Here is a 21005-nt window from a genome sequence, read left to right on the forward strand (position 1 = left end):
AACTTTGTTGCTACTGTGACCAAAATACCTGACAAGAACAATTAGAGGAGTAAAAGTTTATTTGGGGCTCATGGTTTCAGAGGTCTTAGTTCTTAGCTGGCTAATTTCAATCCTCTGGGCCTGAGGTAAGCAAAACATCATGGTGGATGTGTGTGACTAAGGAAAGCAGCTGGGAACATGGTACCCAAAAGTATAAAGAAAGAAACTTCATTCACCAGGGACAAGATATATACTCAAAGTTACACCCTCCAATGACACACATCCTCCAGCCACAACATACTCACCTATTGTTACCACCAATTAATTCATTCAAGCGGATCAATGCACTGATTAGACAAAGGCTTTCATCACCCAGTCGTTTTACCTCTGAACTTTCTTGCATTGCCTCACACATGAGCTTTTGGGAGGCACCTCACATCTAAACCATAATGAACACCTTGGGGTTTTGCTGTCAATCATCATATGTAAATAAGAAAGCTAAATGTTTTATTTAGTACTAAGTTCACTCAAAATTATTAAAATAATGAGATATAATTATTTTTGAAATTTGCAGATTTCATGAAAATACAGCCGTATCCTGAAAACAGAATGTTTTCATTCCATATTTTTACCCAAATTATGCCTTATAATCCAGAAAATCAACAGTTGAAATAAAAATAATTAACAATGTCAAAAAGAAATTGTATTTCACCAGTGACCTGGGAGGCTGAGGCAGGAGGATCAAGAGCTCAAAGACACCTTAGCAAAAGCAAGGTGCTAAGCAACTAAGTGAGACTCTGTCTCTAAATAAAATACAAAAATAGTGCTAGGGATGTGGTTCAGTGGCCAAGTACTCGAGTTCAATCCCCCATACAGAAAAAAAAAAAAAAAAAAAGTTATATTTCTTTCTTTTCCCAAGGAGGGAAAAATATGACTTCAGGTTTGATTTGTGTTTAGAATTTATGTGGTTTTAAGAAAGGGTGCCATTTCTATTATAAAGTTCTGCAGGTTTTAGATCCTTAAATAAATGTGGTTGAATAGCTTATTTGTATGCATAGAAAAAGGTCCAGAATCATTAAATATATGTAGGCCAGTATCACATTGCTTTTACATGAAAAACCTAAGCAGTATTAAAAGCTGAGTCTTTAAAAACATTTATCACCTTTTTATCTTGCCTATAAAGGTATTTATATATTACTTGTGCTCTTAAGGAAAATTCACTTTGCAGTTTTAAACAATACCTTTTATTATAATATTTTATTTTTCAATGAGACCTAATAAGAAGATTCTGAAAAGTGAAGAGAAAAAGGTAGAGCAACTAGAAACCTTGTGGACTACAGAAGACAACTGTGCGTTCCCTGAGTTTCCAGGTGGAAATCGAAAACACCAGTGGGTTCAGATCATAAAAGTCCCAACAGAAAAGTCGCTCTCTCCAGCCAAAACATCAAAAAGAGGCAACCTAGAAAGACAGAAAATTTCTAGACATAACCATTTGACTGTGGTCAGACACCACAGGCAGAAATCAATAGAGCCCCACTCCAAGGACAACCAGCAGGAGTCAATAATGGAGCTGCCAAGAAAGAAGACAAAAGCAGGACTGAAAGGGGAAAATTCAGACCCACAATTATACCTGAGGACTTGAACACTCACCTTGAAAACTGACTTGAAAACAACTCAGAGAAGAATCAGCAAAGGATACAGAAGAACTTAGCAACTTCACAACCAACTGAACCTCATCAACATTTACAAAACATCTCTGCAACAACGGCAAACTGCACCGAACCTAGAAATGGTCCCACACAAGCATGGCCAACTGATTTTGAAAAAGGGTCAAAACCAAGTCGATGGAGGAAGGACACTCTTGTCAATAAATGGAACTCAGTTAATTGGCAATCTGTGGCAATAAGTATATAAATAAAGCCCTAAACCTGACCCCTTATACAAAAAGTAAACCGGAATGGATACAAAGATTCAATATCAAATATAAAGCTATAAATGTATCTTTTAGAGATACGGAAGAAGACCTAGGACTTGGTGAGGAGTTCGTAGACATGACGCCAAAGCATATTCATAAGAGAAACAATGGGGAGGCTTCCTTAAAGCTCTTTTATTCGCTCTCTGTTAAGAGAACAACAACAAAAATGCTATAGAGTGGGAGGAATATTTGCAAACCACCAATCTGATAAAGGACTTACATCTATTATTTATTAAGGCTTCTCAAATTTTTAACAGTGAAATAACCAATCCACTTAGGGAACAAAAAAAAAAAAAAAAAGGAGAAACATTTCATTGAAGAAGATATAGGAATGCCAAATAAGCTCATGGGAAGATGTCCAGCCTCACTTGCCATTGAGGAAATGCAAATTAAGACCATGATGAAGATAGGGGAGATGGCACACACCTGTAACCCCAGCAACTTGAGAGGCTGAGTATTATGGTTTAGATATGAGGTGTCCCCCAAAAGTTCATGTGTGAAACAATGCCAAAATGTTCAGAGACGAAGTCATTATTTATGAGAGGGATAACCTAATCAATGGATTAATCCACTGGTAGGGATTAACTGGGCAACAGCTGTAAAAGGTGGTGTGGCTAGAAGTGGGCCACCGAGTGCCTGCCTTTGGGAGTTATATTTTGTCCCTGGTGAGAGGAGCCCTCTCTCTGCTTCTTGGTTTTGCTGTGTCCTGAGCTGTTTCCCTCTGCCACTCCCTTCTACCATCATGTTCTATCTCTCCTCAGACCCAGAACTGTGGATTGGATTAACCATGGAATTCACCTCTGAAATCATGAGTCAAAATAAACTTTTCCTCCTCTACTTATTATTGTGGGGTCTTTTGGTCACAGCAACCCAAAAGCCAACTAAAATACCAAGATAGAAGGATCACAAGTTCAAACAAGACCCTGTAGCAACAATTTTTTTAACAAGGTCTGGCGATATAGCTCAATTGTAGAGTCCCTCTGGGTTTAATCCTCAGTACTATTTTTTTTTTTTTACTTCTTTTTTTAAGTTGAACACATTTAAAGTATTTTGAATTGTTCCATGAAATCAACTACTTAAAATAAAATATTTTCTTTTGCCATTATGCAGATCAAATGCAGATTAACAGATCTCTCACTCTCTCTCTCTCTCTCTCTCTCTCTCTCTCTCTCCCACACACACACCCACACACACCAGTACTACTTTTAAAAGGAAAAAAAAAAAAAAAAAAGACCATGTTCAGAAATATCACCATTAAAACAATTAAATTTTTAAAATAATGGCAATTATAATGGCAATACCAAGGCTGCAGAGAAACTGGCAAGGATGCAAGAAACATGGATCTCATACATAGCTGATATGAAAATTAAATGGTGCAGCTACTCTGAGGAAAAGAGTTTGGCAGTTTCAATGAAAATTAAGCATAAACTTATTATACATCTCAACAGTCATACTCCTGGACTTTTATTGTTGAGAAATGAACAGTTATCTCCACACAGAAACTCATACATGTGTATATACAGCAGCTTTATTTGTAAAACTCAAAACTTGAAATAACCAAATGGAGCTATAACCATACCAATATAGTGAAATAGCCAGACCATGGAATCCGACCCATTCAGGAACCAACTGTAATTCACATGAAAAACCTAGAATGGATTCCAAGAGCATTGTGCTGAATGAAAACTGACCACGTTGATGGTTCAGTACCATGGGATGCCATATGTACAACATTCTTGAAATGACAGGACTGTAAATGTGGAAAGCAGATTACTGCTGCCAACGGGTAATAAGGATGGGGAGGATAAGTGAACCATGGAGTAGGTGCACCATGGCGGTATCGTAATGGAATAGTTTGGCACCTTGCTAGCTATAATGATCATACAAACATAAGCATGTGTTCAAATGACGTAGAACTGGACACACTCTTTACACTTCTGTTGGCTTTTACATATTAATGTTGTGCTTTAGTTACCTAAGATGTCATCCTAGGGGAAAATTGGGTGAAGGATACAGCAGACCTCTCTGTTCTAATCTTATAACTTCCTATGAATTTTAAATTATTCCAAAATAAGTTTAAAAAGGCAGGCAATATGCAAATCCTGCAAAGCATTCATTCAAACAAAAAATCACATTCCCTAAAATGTTTTCAAGGTGCCAAATTTCTCAATTCAATACCTTCTCCTTCCAACAGTTAGCCAAATCAAAGTGTTTATATACAGGAAGATTACTATTTGTTCATTATTTCTTTAATAACAGAGTAAATAATTCTACAAATTCTATACTTACCATGTGTTAAACTCTAATTTACAGTTGCTAATGGGTGTTAAAGGATCAAGGACACCAAAATCATGATTTAATCAAATTTCCTCCTTTAACATGTTAGTTGCAACTTCATTATTGACCTTAAGAGCAGACACTTTTGCCGCAGCTGTCAACAGGGAAAGGAAATGTGACTCATATTCTACTTTCTTCCATTTAAAAAAGGAATTAATGAATATAAATATGCCCCAATTGGATATCTTAAAAGCTTCCAAACACATACTTTGAAAACTCTGTGCCTGAATAATTGGGCCATTGATTATTTCTGGAACATAAATTAAGTCCTCCAATTTAATCTTATTTAGACATGAAATTACAATAAAAAAGAGGTTTCCAGATAATTTTTCATCTTCTTATTTCAAATTATCTCCTTTAATAATTTTTTTCTTGAAATGATTTATTTAATAAATTAATAGACTCTGACGTTCTTTAATTACCAATAGCAGCACCTCCAAATGTGTCCTACATTCTGCTTTCATAATTTACTAACAAAGTGAAAATGCCTGTAGAAATATCTTAAAGGAGTTTATTGAAATTTTGAATGATATTCTATTTTTTTAAGTGAGTGGGAAAAAAAATCTCAGAGGATACCTTGTGGAAAGTATAAATACGGGTTCACAATCCCGATCTGTACTTTCACTTGTCAGAGTTTTTGAAGATTTCAGAATTGCAGATCAGGATCAATTGGTGGCATGATTAGACCAGAACAATCCTGGGGCTTTTGGGTAGTCTCTATGTAATCTGTAAGGACACTATTTTTTAAACAAGGAGAGTTTACAGGAATGCAAAGATGTGAAAGACTACCTCTCTTTGAATCTGTTTTTAATCCATGAGTGTTCATGTTCCCACCTTCACTAGAGAAATGTAAATATGCTCAGGATACTGCACAGCTGCTTGTATAAGTGTCATAGAAGATGCAGTATACTGTATTTCCCACATCTGAAATTCTTCAACATGTGAAACGTGACTGGCCCCAGTGATCTGCAATGGAAGATTATGGGTCTCTCTAAAAAATATAGAAGAGATGTTCAGAGAGCACTGGGCATAGAAACTTCTTATCTAGCACAGAAGTCCATAAGCACAAGACTCATGACAAGAAATTTGACCCATAAGCTCCAAACTGATTGTCATTTTATAAATGAGAAAACTGAGTCATGGAGAAGCTAAGAAACTTGCTCAGGGTTCTCTGGCTTCAGTTGGAATGTAGGAGTCTGAGTTCAGAGATTATATTTTTAAACCCCAAAGCAGCAGTCATAGTCTAGTGAGAGACTGGGTCTGTGGGATAAAAGCAAGAGGATTTCGTGAAAGTTTGTTTTCTTTCCAACAAAAGTCCAAGATTTAGGATACTGGCTGTCCGATGCACATTCCCACATATGATATTGGAGAATCTTTTCTTGGAGAAAAATGAACAGCCCATAGGGAAAGGTATAAGACAACTGACCTCAGGTGGTCTTCGCCTATGGAGGTCACCTGTCAAATTCTGGTCATGAATACTGAATTTCAAAGCAGCTATTTAAAGACTCTTTTTTAAAATAATAAGATGTATTTAGGGGTTGGGGATTTAGCTCAGTTACAGAGCACTTATCTAGCCCATGCAAGGCCCTGAGTTCAGTCCTTGGCCCTGAAAAAAAAATTGATGTATTTGTCTGTTTTGCATTACTATAATGAAATACCTGAAGTCAGGTAATTTATTTTAAAAAGAGATTTGTTTAACTCACACTTGTGAAGTCTGAAAGTCCAAAACCCTCTGACAAGGCCTTCTGTGACTATGTCACATCATGGCAGATGGCATCGTGATGGGAGCAATCACACGACAAGACAGGAAGACAGGCAGCAACTGGAGAATCACCTTAAGCCCTTCCATGGACATGGCCCAGTGACCTCCCAATCTCCCACCATGCCCACCTCTTAAGGATCCCACCACTTCCTAATATCGTCACACTGGTGACCATGCTCCCAGTACATGAATCCCTGGGTACACATTTAAACCATATGCAAACCATAGTAGAGTGAATTCAGAGATCACCAGACATTTGAGGAAAACAAACATAAAAGAGGTCAAAATGAACAATCAATGAAAAGGAACATGGATAGGATAGAGGAAATAGAAAAGTTAGAGCAAGTTTTAGTGACGCTATCATTAGTACCCCAGAGAATAAGAATCAAGACTGTATTCACAAACCCAAAACAGAATGCTATTTTTTTAGAGGAGAGTTTATAGGCATGCAAAGACCTGAAAGACTACCTCTGTTTGAATCCGTCTTTAAGAATGTGCCTCCACAAATAGGGCAGTTCATCAATAAATAGCAAGAAAGTGGTCCAGAAGTTTGATTTGAGAACCACTAATCCTGGTCTGGGAACAGAGAAACAGATGAGATCAGTGAACTGTCAGAGGGAAATCTGCCCAGGTAGAGAAAACTGTAAGGCATTTTTACTATGTTTCAGTATGAAAAAGTTACTGACTACTGTGTAAAATATGTCTAGGAATATTGTAAGGGAGGGAAATTGTAATAGGTATATGGAAAAATAAAAACACATGGAAATTCCTTTAAAAAAAGTTGTAGGGGCTGGGGAGATAGCTCAGTCAGTAGAGTGCTTGCCTTGCAATCACAAGGCCCTGGGTTTGATCCCCAGCACCACCCCCCAAAAAAAAAAGTTGTAAGAAAAATGAAAGGTAACTATTGTGATTTGTGTGATCCAATAGTAAGCAATGTCATAGCAATGTAAATACTCATAACTGATTTAATCAATAATAAAGCTTGCCTGAGAGATCTACTTTCCTAAATACTATAAGAGCAACCAATAGATAATATATAAAAATAAAAAAATAAATAAAGGAATTCATAAAAACATTTTGAAGCTAACAAGTACTAGAAAAAAAAGTAGCTAAAAGAGTTGAAATTAGTTGCTTTTGAAGAATACACAAATTTAGAAAGTGGAGAATTCCTTTATTTTCCCATATTTATAAAATAACTGCTATATATGTGCAATGGTTAATTTGAATTGTCAACTTGATTGGATTAAGAGATGCCGATGATTAAGAGGCTTCTGGGTGTGTCAATGAGGGTGTGTCTAGGAATGATTGGAATGTGGGATAGTGAACTGAAGTGAAGACCCTCCCTAAGCGTGGGCAGCACTGCCCAATAGGGTGGTAGCTTGGATGGAAGAACAAGGAAGCAGATGCAGATGCAAGTTCCACTCTACTTGAACGGGTCTTTGATTGCTGCTTTGATCATCTGAGGATATAGGACTCTTGCTTCTTCACTCTTCCAAAGCGGACTCTGCCAGTGAGTCTCCAGGTAGTTTCCAGACGCCTTGGTCTCAGACTAAGATAGCACTGTTGAACCTTTTTGTTCTGGGGTTTCCACCTCTTGGACTCATAGCTGCTGGTTCTTCCAGCTCTCTAGCCTGCAGACTGTCATTCTGGACTATCCAGCTTCTGGTCTTATAAGCCTATCTAATAAATCCCATTTTTAAAATCATACTTCCTATTGATTCTGTTCCTCTAGAGAACTTGACTAATACAATATGTATTTAAGAGATTAACATATAGAAATGCAGTTTTACCCCTTTGCAGTTGTTCTGTAATTACTGTTAGTACTTGCTTTTTCATTCATCATATAACTATTAGGTTAACCATGTGCTCTGGGCATTTCACCACAATCATGTTGATGAACATCCTTGTTTGTGTACATATGTGTAACATTTAGGGAACCATTGTAGGAAATGATACTGCCTAGTCGAAATTTTCATTTGATAGATTTTTTCATTACTTTTCAAATTAATAGATGAATATAGTTGTCTATAAATCATCCACAAATAATGATAATGTTTTATCTATGCATTTTTTTCTACTTGTGATTTTGTTGTATGAGCTAAAACATTTCGGAGAAAATCATTAACATGAGTAGGAATAGAGATTTTGCTTACAACATTGTTCCTGAGTTTAATGGGAATGCTTGTTATAATTTTGAATATTAACAGGTAGGGTGATTGGCTTGGTTTTGCATTGCATGGTTAAAAAAACTTACAAAGTCTTTGAACTGAGAATAAATATCAAATCATATTTGATTTCATGTCATTTATCAGATTGTCTTCACTAAACACATACATACCAGGCTCCATAGATCAAGTTCTTTGCTGCCTAGGTGCATAGCAGAATGGGGTATTAATTATATTTTAGATTGCATTTCTGGAGACTTGTGTGTTGTACAAATACATGCATTCTTAAAACCAGAATCAGAATAAAGCACTGGTCAACTCTGCTGGAAGAGGAGTCCCTAAACGTTCATAACTTGTCCTTACCTATTGAAATGCAGACCGTTTGACTGATTCAAGGAATTCTCTTTTTAAAAAAATCATCCATGAGAACACCTGGAAAGCACTTGTCACATAGCCATGGAGCTGTATTTGAACAACTGAAGAATCCCTGAAGTTCTTTTTAACATAGGTGCTTTGTTTGGCCTTTCAGGGGCACTGCGATCGCTGGCATCGTCTTTGGGATCGTGTTCATCATGGGCGTCATTGCCGGGATCGCCATATGCATCTGCATGTGCATGAAGAACAACCGGGGAACTCGGGTGGGCGTCATCAGAACCACCCACGTCAACGCCATCTCCTCCTATCCAGGTGAGCAAACGCGCTTCCTCCTGATGGAGGAGTCTGATTTCTTAGTTATGCTCTACTCCTTGGAGAGTGAAAGAAACATTAAAGACTCTAACCGAAACCATCTCTGGGTTTCTAGGGTATTTCTAAGTAAATGTAGATCGAAGCTCTAGCTTTGAATAGAGATTACTTAGACCCAAGGAAGAAAATCCATCTTGTATTTGAGGATATTCATATTTTTCAATGGCTTACTCATTGACTTTAATTGCCAGTCTGCCAGAATGAAGATAAATAGACAATTCACACACACTGTGTCTACCTGCCGATGAGTCCTGCCAGGTCATTACAGAGAAAGCCTGTCTCAGTAAACTGGCATCTGATTCAATAGCATATAGTCTTGAAAAAAAAAAAGTATTTTAAAAAGATTTCATGTGTCCTCATTATACTAAAAGAAAAGCTTTCACATAATATTAAAAATCTCAACAAAGAGAAAGATAATATATTATGATTTGATAAGCATTTGTTGAGAACCTGCTAGAAGTTCCACATATAAATATACTGACTACGTGTGATTCCATAAAGAAAATACTGCATTTGTGCATTAGAGATTTTAATAGTGCTTTCTTTGTCAATCTGCACAAGTACTACTTGGTATATAAAAGGTTAGCAAATTCTTACTTTGACACAACCATAGAATTTCACATCCTCTCTCAGTCTTTGAAGTAAAGGAACAGTGTGCCTTCAAAATACAGTCTACCCATGTATCAATCCTCTGATTCTTTCTTCCTTTTTAAATCTTCTATCAGTTTGAGGGAGCAAATTTCCAATGAATGTGGAAATGATAGTTTCTCCGGTTCCTCTTTGCCAGCTCTTCCTCTTCTCTACTATCTTCATGCTGCAGTGCCTGAGTGTACGGTCTGTGTTTTCTTCCACACGTATTTTAACTATACCATTTGACCTTGCAGTAAAAAGTACCACTTATATGGTAATCCTCCTCAAAGTTATATAATATCTCTGATCCAAACCTCTTCTCTGAATTTCAGATTCATTTTATCCCAGGGTATATTGCACATCTCCACTTGTGTGCCTAATAATACCAGTTGTGACATATTTAAAGCTATTTTTCTAACCATTTCCCCAAATCCCTTCTACCCACAACTTCCACCATTTCAACTGGCGGCATCTCTAGCCCTTTGTTTCAGACCAAAACCCTTGGAGTCACCCTTGATTCCTCTTTTCCCTACATGCAGTCCACCAGGAAAACTTTCAGCTGTTGTTTCAAAATATATTCAGTATCTGACTACTTCCCACAGTGAGAAGCAGAAACTGTTACTTCCCTTGTGGGAACACACTGTCAGCCCTCACCTCTGTCACTGCCTTAAAGTTCTGGCAGGCCTCCAGCATCCTCCCTTGGCCTGCTGGGGTCTATTCTCAACAAAACCAGCAGCGCAAAACTCTTTACCTAGATGTCATACACTCCTGTGCTCAAAATCTTCCAGTGGCTCCCAACTTCTCCTAGAAGGATTTATCCCATGTAAAAGGCCATTTCTTTAGTGGGGCTCTCTCCTTTTCTTTCTCCCCGCCAAACCCCACCACTTTTTGGGCCTCATTCCCTTCTCTATCCCTTACTACTCTGTCTCCAGCACACTTTATCTCTTCCTGTTCCATGAATACATGGTGTAAGAAACCCACAAAAACCACGCCTGACATGGGACATCACATAAGGGAGTTTATTAAGCAAACAAAGTGTCTCCCTGCAGGGTAAGAGAGAAAATGAGAGGAAAAGGGAAAGGGCACATGCTAGAGAGAGTGTGAAAAGCGAGGAGGAGAGAGAAAGCAAGTGAGTAGGAGAGAGAAAGCATGAGAAAAGATGCCAGGGAAGCTATCCTTAAGCAGTTGAATTCCACAGGGCTAACAGGGGACCAATAATGGAGAAGGGTACTTGCAAGCTGACTGATGAACCAATAGCTAGCTAGGATGTTCACAGACTGACAAGTAGTTGGGAGGCGAGGAAATGGCTGCAGCGGAAAGGGCAGAGAGAGCAGCTTTCAGACTGACAAGCTAGGTTGTGATGCAAAGGGTGGGGGAGCAGCTTCGTATTACATTCCCCCATTTCTGTTTTTATAAGAAAATCTTTTGTTCTCCAGTTCTTTCCTGCCATATGTCTCCTTCCTGCCTAAGTGACTAGAGCTGGTTTTGCAGGTGAGATGTAAAACGTCCATTCTTCCAGGGGCAGTCTTCAACTTCCAGACTTCTAGAGGCAGATGGTTTTCATGGACTTCATTTCCTCCTTTTGACTGATCCCCTATTTCTACACTAACTGCCTGTCCCAATTCTGGCTTCATTCACCCCTCTAATTTTAGGAATTCCTTTAATGCTTTAGGGAAACAGGGTCAATGACTGCTCTGCCTTCTTCAAACTGGAAGCAGGCAGCATGGGGCAAGCAGTTTGGAGTTCCCTTTTTAGAAATAGGGATAATCGAGGGGTCCATGGTAGAAGTCTGGTTGGGGAAGAGCAGGTTGTAAAGGCATCTGGGATGGTGCTTCTATGAGATAAGAACAAAAAGACATGAGTACTGAAATGAGATTAGTACAAGATAAATGTTGCAGAATCTGGAACATGTCAATGAATATCATGAAGATGACAGAAGTCAATAATTCCTCACCAGGGGGTGGAAGAACTGAGAAGGTTATTCTCATAACAAGGCCGAGCAAAGGCTGGAGAAGACAAGGCCTTTATTAGGGAACTTTAACATTGTCCAGGTTATCAGGAATGTAAACATAACATTTACTAGAGATCTCTATATTTCTGTTACTAGCAAACATAGATTAAGCCTACCTGTATCTGTAGGTCTTAAACTGACTAAAAACTTCTGACTCTGGCAGTTTCTCTTGATAGTTATCAGGCACATTTGCCTAAGAATCTCTCTTTTGTAGCTTTTAGTCTTTATTCTAGTGGGCTAACACAAGTGTACATCTTAAGTTACATTTAGCTATTATTTCTTTTAATTGCCCAAGAATGGCTATATTTTGGTTTTAACTGTTTTGCTAAATGTTTAAGATTAAGCTGGTCAAAGTGACCTGGTCCTGTCTGTTAAAGAGTCAGCTGAGTTCCCACAGGGGTCACTCGTAGAGAACTTGAGAGCCTTAGCTTTAGTGCCGTCCATTAGGCAGGGGCTCCTCGATGAGGTGGCTTCCCTTGAAAGCACCATGGATGTCTCCCTTTTTTCTTGACCCTCCTCTGCAGCAGGTGCACTGATTGGCTTTTCATCCTCTAGTGGCCTCATCAATCACCCTGATCGGGAGGTCCTGTGACCCAGAGTTGCAAAGCTCCTTAGAAAAGTTCTCTTGTTCCCTGGATTCAGGCTGACTGAGGGCAAGACCCCAATACTGGCTTTTCTTGGCCTCTGTATTTAATCTCAATCTCTAAGTTCGATCTTAACCATCCAGCAAGTCAGTCTCACCAGTCATAAAGTAAGAGTGCTGGGCTTTAATTTCAATGTCTATGACTTTACAGTTATTTATCCCTTTTATCTAATTGGGGTCTACATTATCTGTCCTATATGATTTCAAGTTAATTTACGGTGTTTGCTCTTGAAGCAGTACTTCTGCAAAATATTAATCAGGCAACAGAGTTTACAAGGAAAATACAAAATGGAATCACCAACAGTAAAACATTCAGTTTTGTGCAATAGCTATCTTGAATTTTGGCTAAGTTATTCATTACATTCCATCTGAGATCACAGTAATCTTTTTTTTTTTTATTGTAAACAAATGGGATACATGTTGTTTCTCTGTTTGATCACAGTAATCTTTACAGTAAACATCAAACTTTTGAACACAACTTTAAATGAGTTAAAGTCCAGCTTACTTTGGAGACATTCTAACATGCAGCAGGGTGAGGCAAAGCTTATCTCAGGTAAGGCGGGGCTCTTCACAAATCTTAAGTAAAATGTTCTAATCCTGAAGCTAATTTTTTCCTCTTTTGCCATGATGACCAGCATGACCAAATTCTCAAGTTCAGTGAGGGGCAAAGGAGTATTAGAAAATAAAGGTTTATAAACACAGATTTTGAAGATTAAGCTGAGATCAGATGGAGCTCTGTTCTCTGATGGAAATGCAGATCTAAAGAGTTATGCCAGCAATCTTTATATATGTCTTATTATTAGATTAAAGACTATGTAAGCATTATTCTTTGTTTTCAGAAAAGTTACAGAGACTAGGACATCTACGTAACTTTTCACAGCTGCAAAGTGCAATGTTAGGAGCTCTGTGTAGCTCTCAAGGAAGTCCACTGTCCAAAGTTACTGTAAGGGTGGGCAGGAACCTGAGAATGGAGCCAATGAAACACCAGTTAGCAAAAGAATTCCTTCCTGCCCAAGAGCCATATGCCTGAGATCAATGTCAGAGCTGATAGGACTCCTGTATAGAGCCTCCCCAGGGAGGGTACTGCCACAGCAGTTAGGCCTCTTGTGCCCCTGCACAAGAGCACTCCCAGACACCAGGCATGCCACAGTCATGAGGTCAGAGACCCCAATCTCAGTCATTGTTGTCCCATTTTTGCTACTGCGCATTACACTCTTTCTTAAATGTCATTTTAAGAAGTTTACATATATTGACTCCTGAGTCTACATGAACATTAGGTAACACAATTTAACATATATCTAAAACATAAGTTAAAGAAAGGCTGAGAAAGCTTTTAACTTTCCTTTTGTGTGGCAAAGTGGCAAAATGCTTTCATGTTTCACGATATTAAACCTTTAAACAAATCAGGCTCTCACTAACTTTTAATAGAACATTAAATGATAGAAATAAATCCCCAATAACATTTATTCTTCTTATAAGTTTAAAATTACCATTACAGACAAGTTTAATTTGGAGAATAGCAGCTTGATAAATTTTCTGCTTTAAAGGTTTGTATAGCTGGAAAATATGAACACATTTATTATACAAAGAATAATGTTTAAGTATGTTACTCCATGGAATAACTTTGTAAATTAATCAGATGTCTCTAACAAACACATTTGAGTAATCCTATACATGTCAACTCTAATTCACTCATCTTATTGTAAAAAAAAAAAAAAAAAACAAGATATCAGACAAGTATATCAACAGTATTTGCCATCTCTTTCCTATTGAAGAAAAGTCCTAGAAAAAATTGATGTTAGACATTTTATAAACATCAACATTTTATTAGTTTGACCACCTAGAGACTTGTGAGTTAATTTTAAGGACATTTTACTTCTATTAGTTTATCCAATTTAAATTGAACCATTTTAAATCACGTGAATTAAAAGTATTTGGATCCATTTTTTTAATTTTAAATTTTATGTGCACTTATATTTAACACAAAAGTAAAGGCCTTGTAATGTTTATTTCATTGCAATGTAACAGATGTTCAAAAATAACTCGAGAGTTGGATAAAAAGAACTGATCAAATATCATTAACCTAGGTATGTAGGATCAAAATTGTGAGCTCAAAAATAAAGCATTTAAGAAAAACAAAAGTCCTAGAAGAAAAATGATAATGGCCATTAATTATAGCATGAGAGAATGAGAAGGAGAAGGTCAGAGATAAGAGGTAAAAGGGAGAGATAAAGTGTTCTGTGTTGCAACCCAGGAGACATTTAAAATGGACACTTTTTTTTTCCTTGGGTTTGAGACTGGTCTCCCACTGAGCATTCTGGCTTCCTCCATTTACATTTCAATGTAAGCCTTGACTGAGACCTGAAAGGGGCTAACAGGTTCTAGCAGAAACTTGATGCCTAGGGCATTTTAACCCTTTTTCCTGGTTAGTAATCAATTCAGGTTTGGATGCAGAAAATTGTGAAACATTATCTCCCACTACTTGTGGGGAATGGGGCTGCTATATCATACTCCTTACTGGGACACGCCACTGATGGTTGGACTGGTTACTCCCTCCACAGCGGCGTATGTGGGACCTCATGGCAGGAGGACTAGGTGGGCTGGGCGGGGGAATGGAAGCAGAAACAGAACGGGGTAGAGGAGATGGAGAAGCAGGGGGAGATGGAGAAGCAGGGGCCAGAGGCTCCTGAGCCTGCAGGAAGGGCCAAGAAGCAAGAAAGAAGAGACTTGAAGATAAGGAATCCCTTTCCATCTGCCCGCTCGTTCACAGAAGCTGTGTGCCATTATGTGGCCATTTTGGATTGATTATCTAAAGGTACACAAACGAATTTTGATGGCTTTAAGCCGGGGATCAGGCAAAGGGTTCTAAAATGGTCCCGGGGTGAATCTGCCAGAATGGAGGACCCAGATCCCATGGTGGAGACTGATACAGTCGAGTCTGTGCCCCGGCGTCCTGAGGCCACAGAGTGGTCAGGTGGAGATGAGTCAACCCAGTGATGGTGTCGACACAACCACATCAATGTGTGCCAGGCAAAAGCCAAAGAGAGTTGAGGACCTGACACCAGGGCTTTGGAGTGCAAGCATAAGCGTGAAGACGAGCCTCAACCCTGAGAGAGAATCTCCACCATAAAATCAGGAACCCACCCAGCAGATAAGACCCACTAAGGGGGGCCAGCTATAACTATAAAAGTCATGGCTGGGGGTTAAATCGGCCTAGGGGAGCCCGCCTAGGAATCACCAATCTGAAGTCTGGTGATGGAGGCAGAGCAGAGCAGAGCAACTGGGCAGAATGGAAGGTGAGGCTGTGTCCGGGGGCACTGGGTCATCAGATGGGGTCCCACTTGCTTTAGTGGAAGAGCCCATCCGAGTCACGGCACCAATGTAAGAAACCCACGAAAAACACACTAGACACGGGAAATCACATAAGGGAGTTTATTAAGCAAACAAAGTGTCTGCCTACAGGGTAAGAGAGAAAATGAGAGGAAAAGAGAAAGGGCACATGCTAGAGAGAGTGTGAAAAGTGAGGAGGAGAGAGAAAGAAAGTGAGTAGGAGAGAGAAAGCAAGAGAAAAGATGGCGGGGGTGCTATCCCTAAGCAGTTGAATTCTGCAGGGCTAACGGGGACCAATAATGGAGAAGGATACTTGCAAGCTGACTGATGAACCAATAGCTAGCTAGGATGTTCACAGACTGACAAGTAGTTGGGAGGTGGGGAAATGACTGCAGCAGAAAGGGCAGGGGAGCAGCTTTCAGACTGATAAGCTAGGTTGTGATGCAGTGTAAAGGGCAGGGGAGCAGCTTTGTGTTACACATGGGGCACACTCCCATCTCAGAGCTTTTTCTAGGTCACTGCCTCACTCACTTCATTCAACTCTTTGCTCAAGGGTCATATCCTAAATGACCCCCCTCTTAAGATTCTAATGTGTCTCACCTCGTAACATCCCAGTCCACCTTAGGTTACTCTTTTCTCAGGGTTCTTTTGATCTTCTAAAATGCATATAGTTTACCTAATAACACTATGATATTGTCAATTGTCCATCTCTCCCTTTTGGAATACTAACTCCATGGGGCAGATCTCCACCCTTGTCATTCACCTCTCTGTCTCAAGCATCTAATGCCAGGCTTAGCGCATAGTGGGCATACAGCAAACGCAGCTTGATAAATGAAAAGCGCACCTCATGACAAGACATGATTTAGTCTTAGATCAATACCTATAGAATTGACCTTAAGTTTCACCTTGGCCTATGTAGCTTTTACATACTATGGAAGCATGCTAGTTAGCTCTTTGTCAATGTGACAAATACTTAAGGAAAAAAACCTGGAGAGGGAAAGATTTATCTTGGCTCATGGTTTCAGATATTTCAATCCATGGTCAGCTGCCTTCAAGGCAGAACCATAGAAGAAGGGCATAGTAGAACAAAGCTACTCAGCTCATGGCAGCCAAGAAGCAGAGGAAGGGAAGGGCCAGGGGCAAGATATAGTCCCCAAGGATGTGTCCCAGTGACCTACCTCCTCCTACGGAGCCCCACCTGTCTATAGTTTCCACTATCTCTCAGTCTTCCATTCAGCTACCAATGGATTAACCCACTAATAAAGTCAGAGTCCTCATGATCCAGTCATTTCCCAAAGGCCCTACATCAGAACACTGATATATTGGGTACAAAAGCTTTCAATGCATGAGTCTTTGGGGAACGCTTCATATCCAAAGCATAACAGAGAACAATTTTTTATTTAAAATATACCCAACATTTCAAGAATATCATTGGAATAATGTAACAATGTTGGGACTAGGATACAAGGAAAAGAAGAGATGAGACTATTTGTTATTCTTTACATCTCCTCATCCACCCTCTTGAATCGACCCATAACCCAAGAGAAGAACAGAGGAAAATCAAACAGAGACATTAATTGTAGAGAAGTGCTCCATAATTAATATTCTAGATATGCATTTGATTGATCAAAAAGGATTTCATTATATTCAATTTAAATCAAATAAATATAGTGCTATAAAATATTTTATATTTTATTTATCTTTCTTCAAATCCAAACTTTGTATCAAACTGGAAGATTAAAAACATCACTAATTTAAAGTGGGTTCACGTTTTCTTAGGTGTGCAGTTTGTTTGGTGCCTAGAATCCTGTTTTCATGCTTCTCAGTGGCGTCTTTCATAGTGGCATGTCACAGCAATTCCAGTAAATGCACTGTTCTGGAAACAGAGCAATGCAAGAAACATAATGAACCCCATACTGGAAGTGTTTCCCCTGAAAAAAAAAAAAAAAAAAAAAGCCTAGACCTTCAAAAGCATAATGTGCTTGATTACTTCTCATTTCTTTCTCAAAGTCACTAATTAAGCTTTTACTTAAAGGATCAGGAAACTACACATAATAGTATTGACTGCTTTTCAAAATCTTTCATGTGTGAAAATACAAGAGTTTCACCCACATTAATTAATTAACCCTGTGATAATTGAGATAACAACCCAACCCATTGTATTGTCTAGTCCTTCAGCCTAGAAGCCAGATAAATGAGAACGTCATTTAGAGAAAGATGCCTTATCCCATGGTGAAAGTACTTAGTGGGAACCCTACAGTGAACATTACTGCTCTGCACCTGGGAGAAGAGAATATCATTCTGCTGTCACTTCTAACCCTTTCCTAGAGAATGACCTTCCCAAATTAAGCTGTTCATGTCAGCCATATTGGGTAGAGTGAACAGGAGTCTTCTTGAATTGCAATTATTTTTAAAACAGTGTGAAGATAAGAATGGTCAAGTTATACATTTTCACTCTTTTCAAAAACCTCAGAGTAAACAAAGAAGAATGATCATATTAGCACTTTTTCAAAAAGTAGGTTTGGCTGATGCACATCCAAAAGAAAATAATGCAGTGAAGTTGAAACAAAAATTGGCAGGTATAAAAATCAAATGCAAACAGAAAAGAAAACAAGGGGTTTCAATGCCATCAAGAAAATGGAAGTTCGAAGTACAGTATTGAGTCTCCTAAGACAGAGAGATGGTAGATGGATAGATAATGGAGAAGTGGGCAGGGTCCTTCCTGATGGAAGGGCAAGGATAAATACAGAAGGAAACTATAAAATTGGGAGAAAATTATCCCTTTAAAATCATCATAAGATTTGGACCAAAATCTTTATCAATAGTCACTAAAACTAGAGGATAATGTTGTCAAAGAGCAAGATATTTGCAGTGTTTAATGTATCTAGCAGATTTATTTTCTCAGCTAATAAGAGGAAAAAGAGTAACTTCAGATAACATCTTGACCAGGTTATCAAAATTAATAGCACTGTAGAAGGACAGATGGATGTCTTACAATACATGTCTGTGGTATTCTGTGAGTTCACAGCCTGAACCTTGGCATGAAAAATGTCTGACAAATCCAAGTTGTCATTGACCCAGAGACAAAAATATACAGCATCTATCTGGGAGAAAAAGAATCACAATTCAGGTACACTGCATCAGGGTAGCCCTTAATAGTGTCCCGTAAGGCAGGTGCAGGAGAAATTTTATAGGGGATTACCACAGAAAGCTGTTTTCAAGGGCAGTTCATTGGCCAGACAGGAATCCTAAATTGCAAACCAGTTCTGATTGGCTAGTTAACCGGGGCACTGCCAACAGAGTACTAGGGACTCTGACTCCAATTGTTCATCCAGTCTACTGGAACCTCTGTGATTTGATCTTTAGCAATGTTAAGTGCAGTTGTATCACACTCTCCCACTTCCTGTTAGAAAGTCTTCATTTGAGTTACTTCATTTTATTTTACACTCTTTAAAACAGCTGTCCTGTGATCTTTAAGATCTCTTGGAAATACTTCATTAGAGAACAATGCTCCATTTATCTCACTGAATTCAGAAACAAAGGCAAATTTAGTACATTACTAAGGAACTTAGTACATGTACACAGGAAGACTTCTGAGTATTCACCAAATCTCTTTCAGACCCCAAATTCATACTGAAGATAATTCCTGTGTTTGTACTTAATATGAAAAAAAAAAAAGGTCCAACTCCTATGTGACTTTTTTATACATGGAAAATCCATACTGGAGAGGTTCTCTGTAATAAAGTTGTGACTGTGAGCTCGACAACACAACTCATACTGGAGTAAAACAAAACAGATGGAATGAATGTTTCAGTCACCTGCTTCAGAGAGCTCAAACATGAGGTAGGAAAACTTTCTCTGATATCATATGAATTGTACGTACAGAACCAGTACTGTAGATAAATTTATGAATGTATTATATGATGAAGTAGAGATGGCAAATACAAAATGTTTGAAGTGTTTTGCCATACAATGGGTCAAGAAAAGTGGGATGGACCTGAAGTCAGAGGGTTTTTGGGTTTTCCATTAGTTAATCCAGATCATGGTGTCTGGTTCCTCTAATAAATAAACTGATGGGAAAGGTAAAGGAGGAAACTGATAAATGTTGAAGGTAGAAGAGATTATTGAAAATCAAGGTCCTTGAGTATGTGGAAGAGTAGGATCCAACACACTGTGGACTAGGTAGCCTTGGCTGGGATCAGAGACAGTGCATTAACTATCACTGTCTGCAGAAGGGGAGGCAGTTCATAAGTGAGGTCAACGTAGATGTGGGGATCAGAGGATGAAGATCTTCCCTTCTGCTGGTGCCTATCTTTTCAGTAAAATAAGAAGCAAGTCTTCCTCTTAAGAGTGAAAAGGGTAAAGAACAAAGAATAAAGCATGAAACTCATCTCAGAAAAAGAGGTGTGCAAAATGCCTAAAGTTATATGTAATTTCCAACCCCATACCAACAGTCACCACACTTAAGAAAATGGTCATTTATTTAAAGTGAGATCAGTCAGCATGATTATACTTTGTCTCCAGGCACATTAAACTCTTGGATAAAAATGCAGGGTGGCCAAAATGTTGGATTTAATCAGGATAGGGTCCTGCCAGGCAGTAAGGAGAGAAATAGATAAGGTCATTGACCATAGATGCAAAGGAACCATCTTAGTGATGAAGCACAAATCTAAGGTTGAATGAAGAACTTTGTGAAGATGGCAAAGAGATGACATAAACTTAAACTGGTTTAAAATCACCACCTGCAAACTGGAAATTCAAGTGTAATCCAAGTTGTGGTAGAATGGAAGTTCTAGAAAGAGGAAGGCTACTGGTCAGATTTATAAAATTAGGATTTACAAAATAGCACTGTTATTACTAATGATATGGATGAGGAAAAACACTGAAGGCAAAAACGTAGGGAACTGAGAGACAGGCTTACCCGGATGTTGAAATGACAGAATGATGAGGGGATGGAAAGAAAGGTGGACCAGATGCTAAGTCTCCAGTGAATCGGGGTTTGGAGCGGGAAGGGCTGGAGACATCAATAAAAAGACATAGAAAGCAGTGTAATCTGGTGGCATAGTGTTACAAAAGAGCTCAGATTTTTAAAGAGGGAGAATAGATAATAGTTGGAAAAATAACTAGGAAGATGAGACATATTTTGAAAAAGTCCCGACCCTATAGATTGTGGGATGTGGGAGAAACAGCAGTTCCAATTTGACAGTGCTACAGAGGAGGCCATCCTGTGGTGGAAAATCAGATTTTAGTTTGAGTAAACAGGTGGTTTGGTTGTTCACTTCATCCCTGAGAGAACTGTCTCATACCATCTTGTCCCTTCTCGAACCTAAAAAGGCTTTTTAGGCCTTTCTCACTCTCAGCAGTTGTCTTCTCATCACATCTTATTTCCCAGAGAAACAGACACAATCAGAAAAGGACTTCCTCGTGTT

General features: G+C 38.7%; 1 protein-coding gene across 1 annotated transcript in view; it reads left to right on the top strand.

The window, feature by feature from the left end:
- The window catches only part of CYYR1 (cysteine and tyrosine rich 1), a 123448-nt gene that overhangs the window by 90768 nt on the left and 11675 nt on the right, over positions 1-21005 (top strand). Inside the window, exon 3 of the mRNA XM_079100530.1 lies at positions 8748-8905. Coding sequence (XP_078956656.1) covers positions 8748-8905 — 158 coding nt within the window. The remainder of the gene's footprint in view (positions 1-8747; positions 8906-21005) is intronic.

Source organism: Sciurus vulgaris (assembly GCF_902686455.1).
Source record: "Sciurus vulgaris genome assembly, chromosome: 10".
Classification (NCBI taxonomy): Eukaryota; Metazoa; Chordata; class Mammalia; order Rodentia; family Sciuridae; genus Sciurus; species Sciurus vulgaris.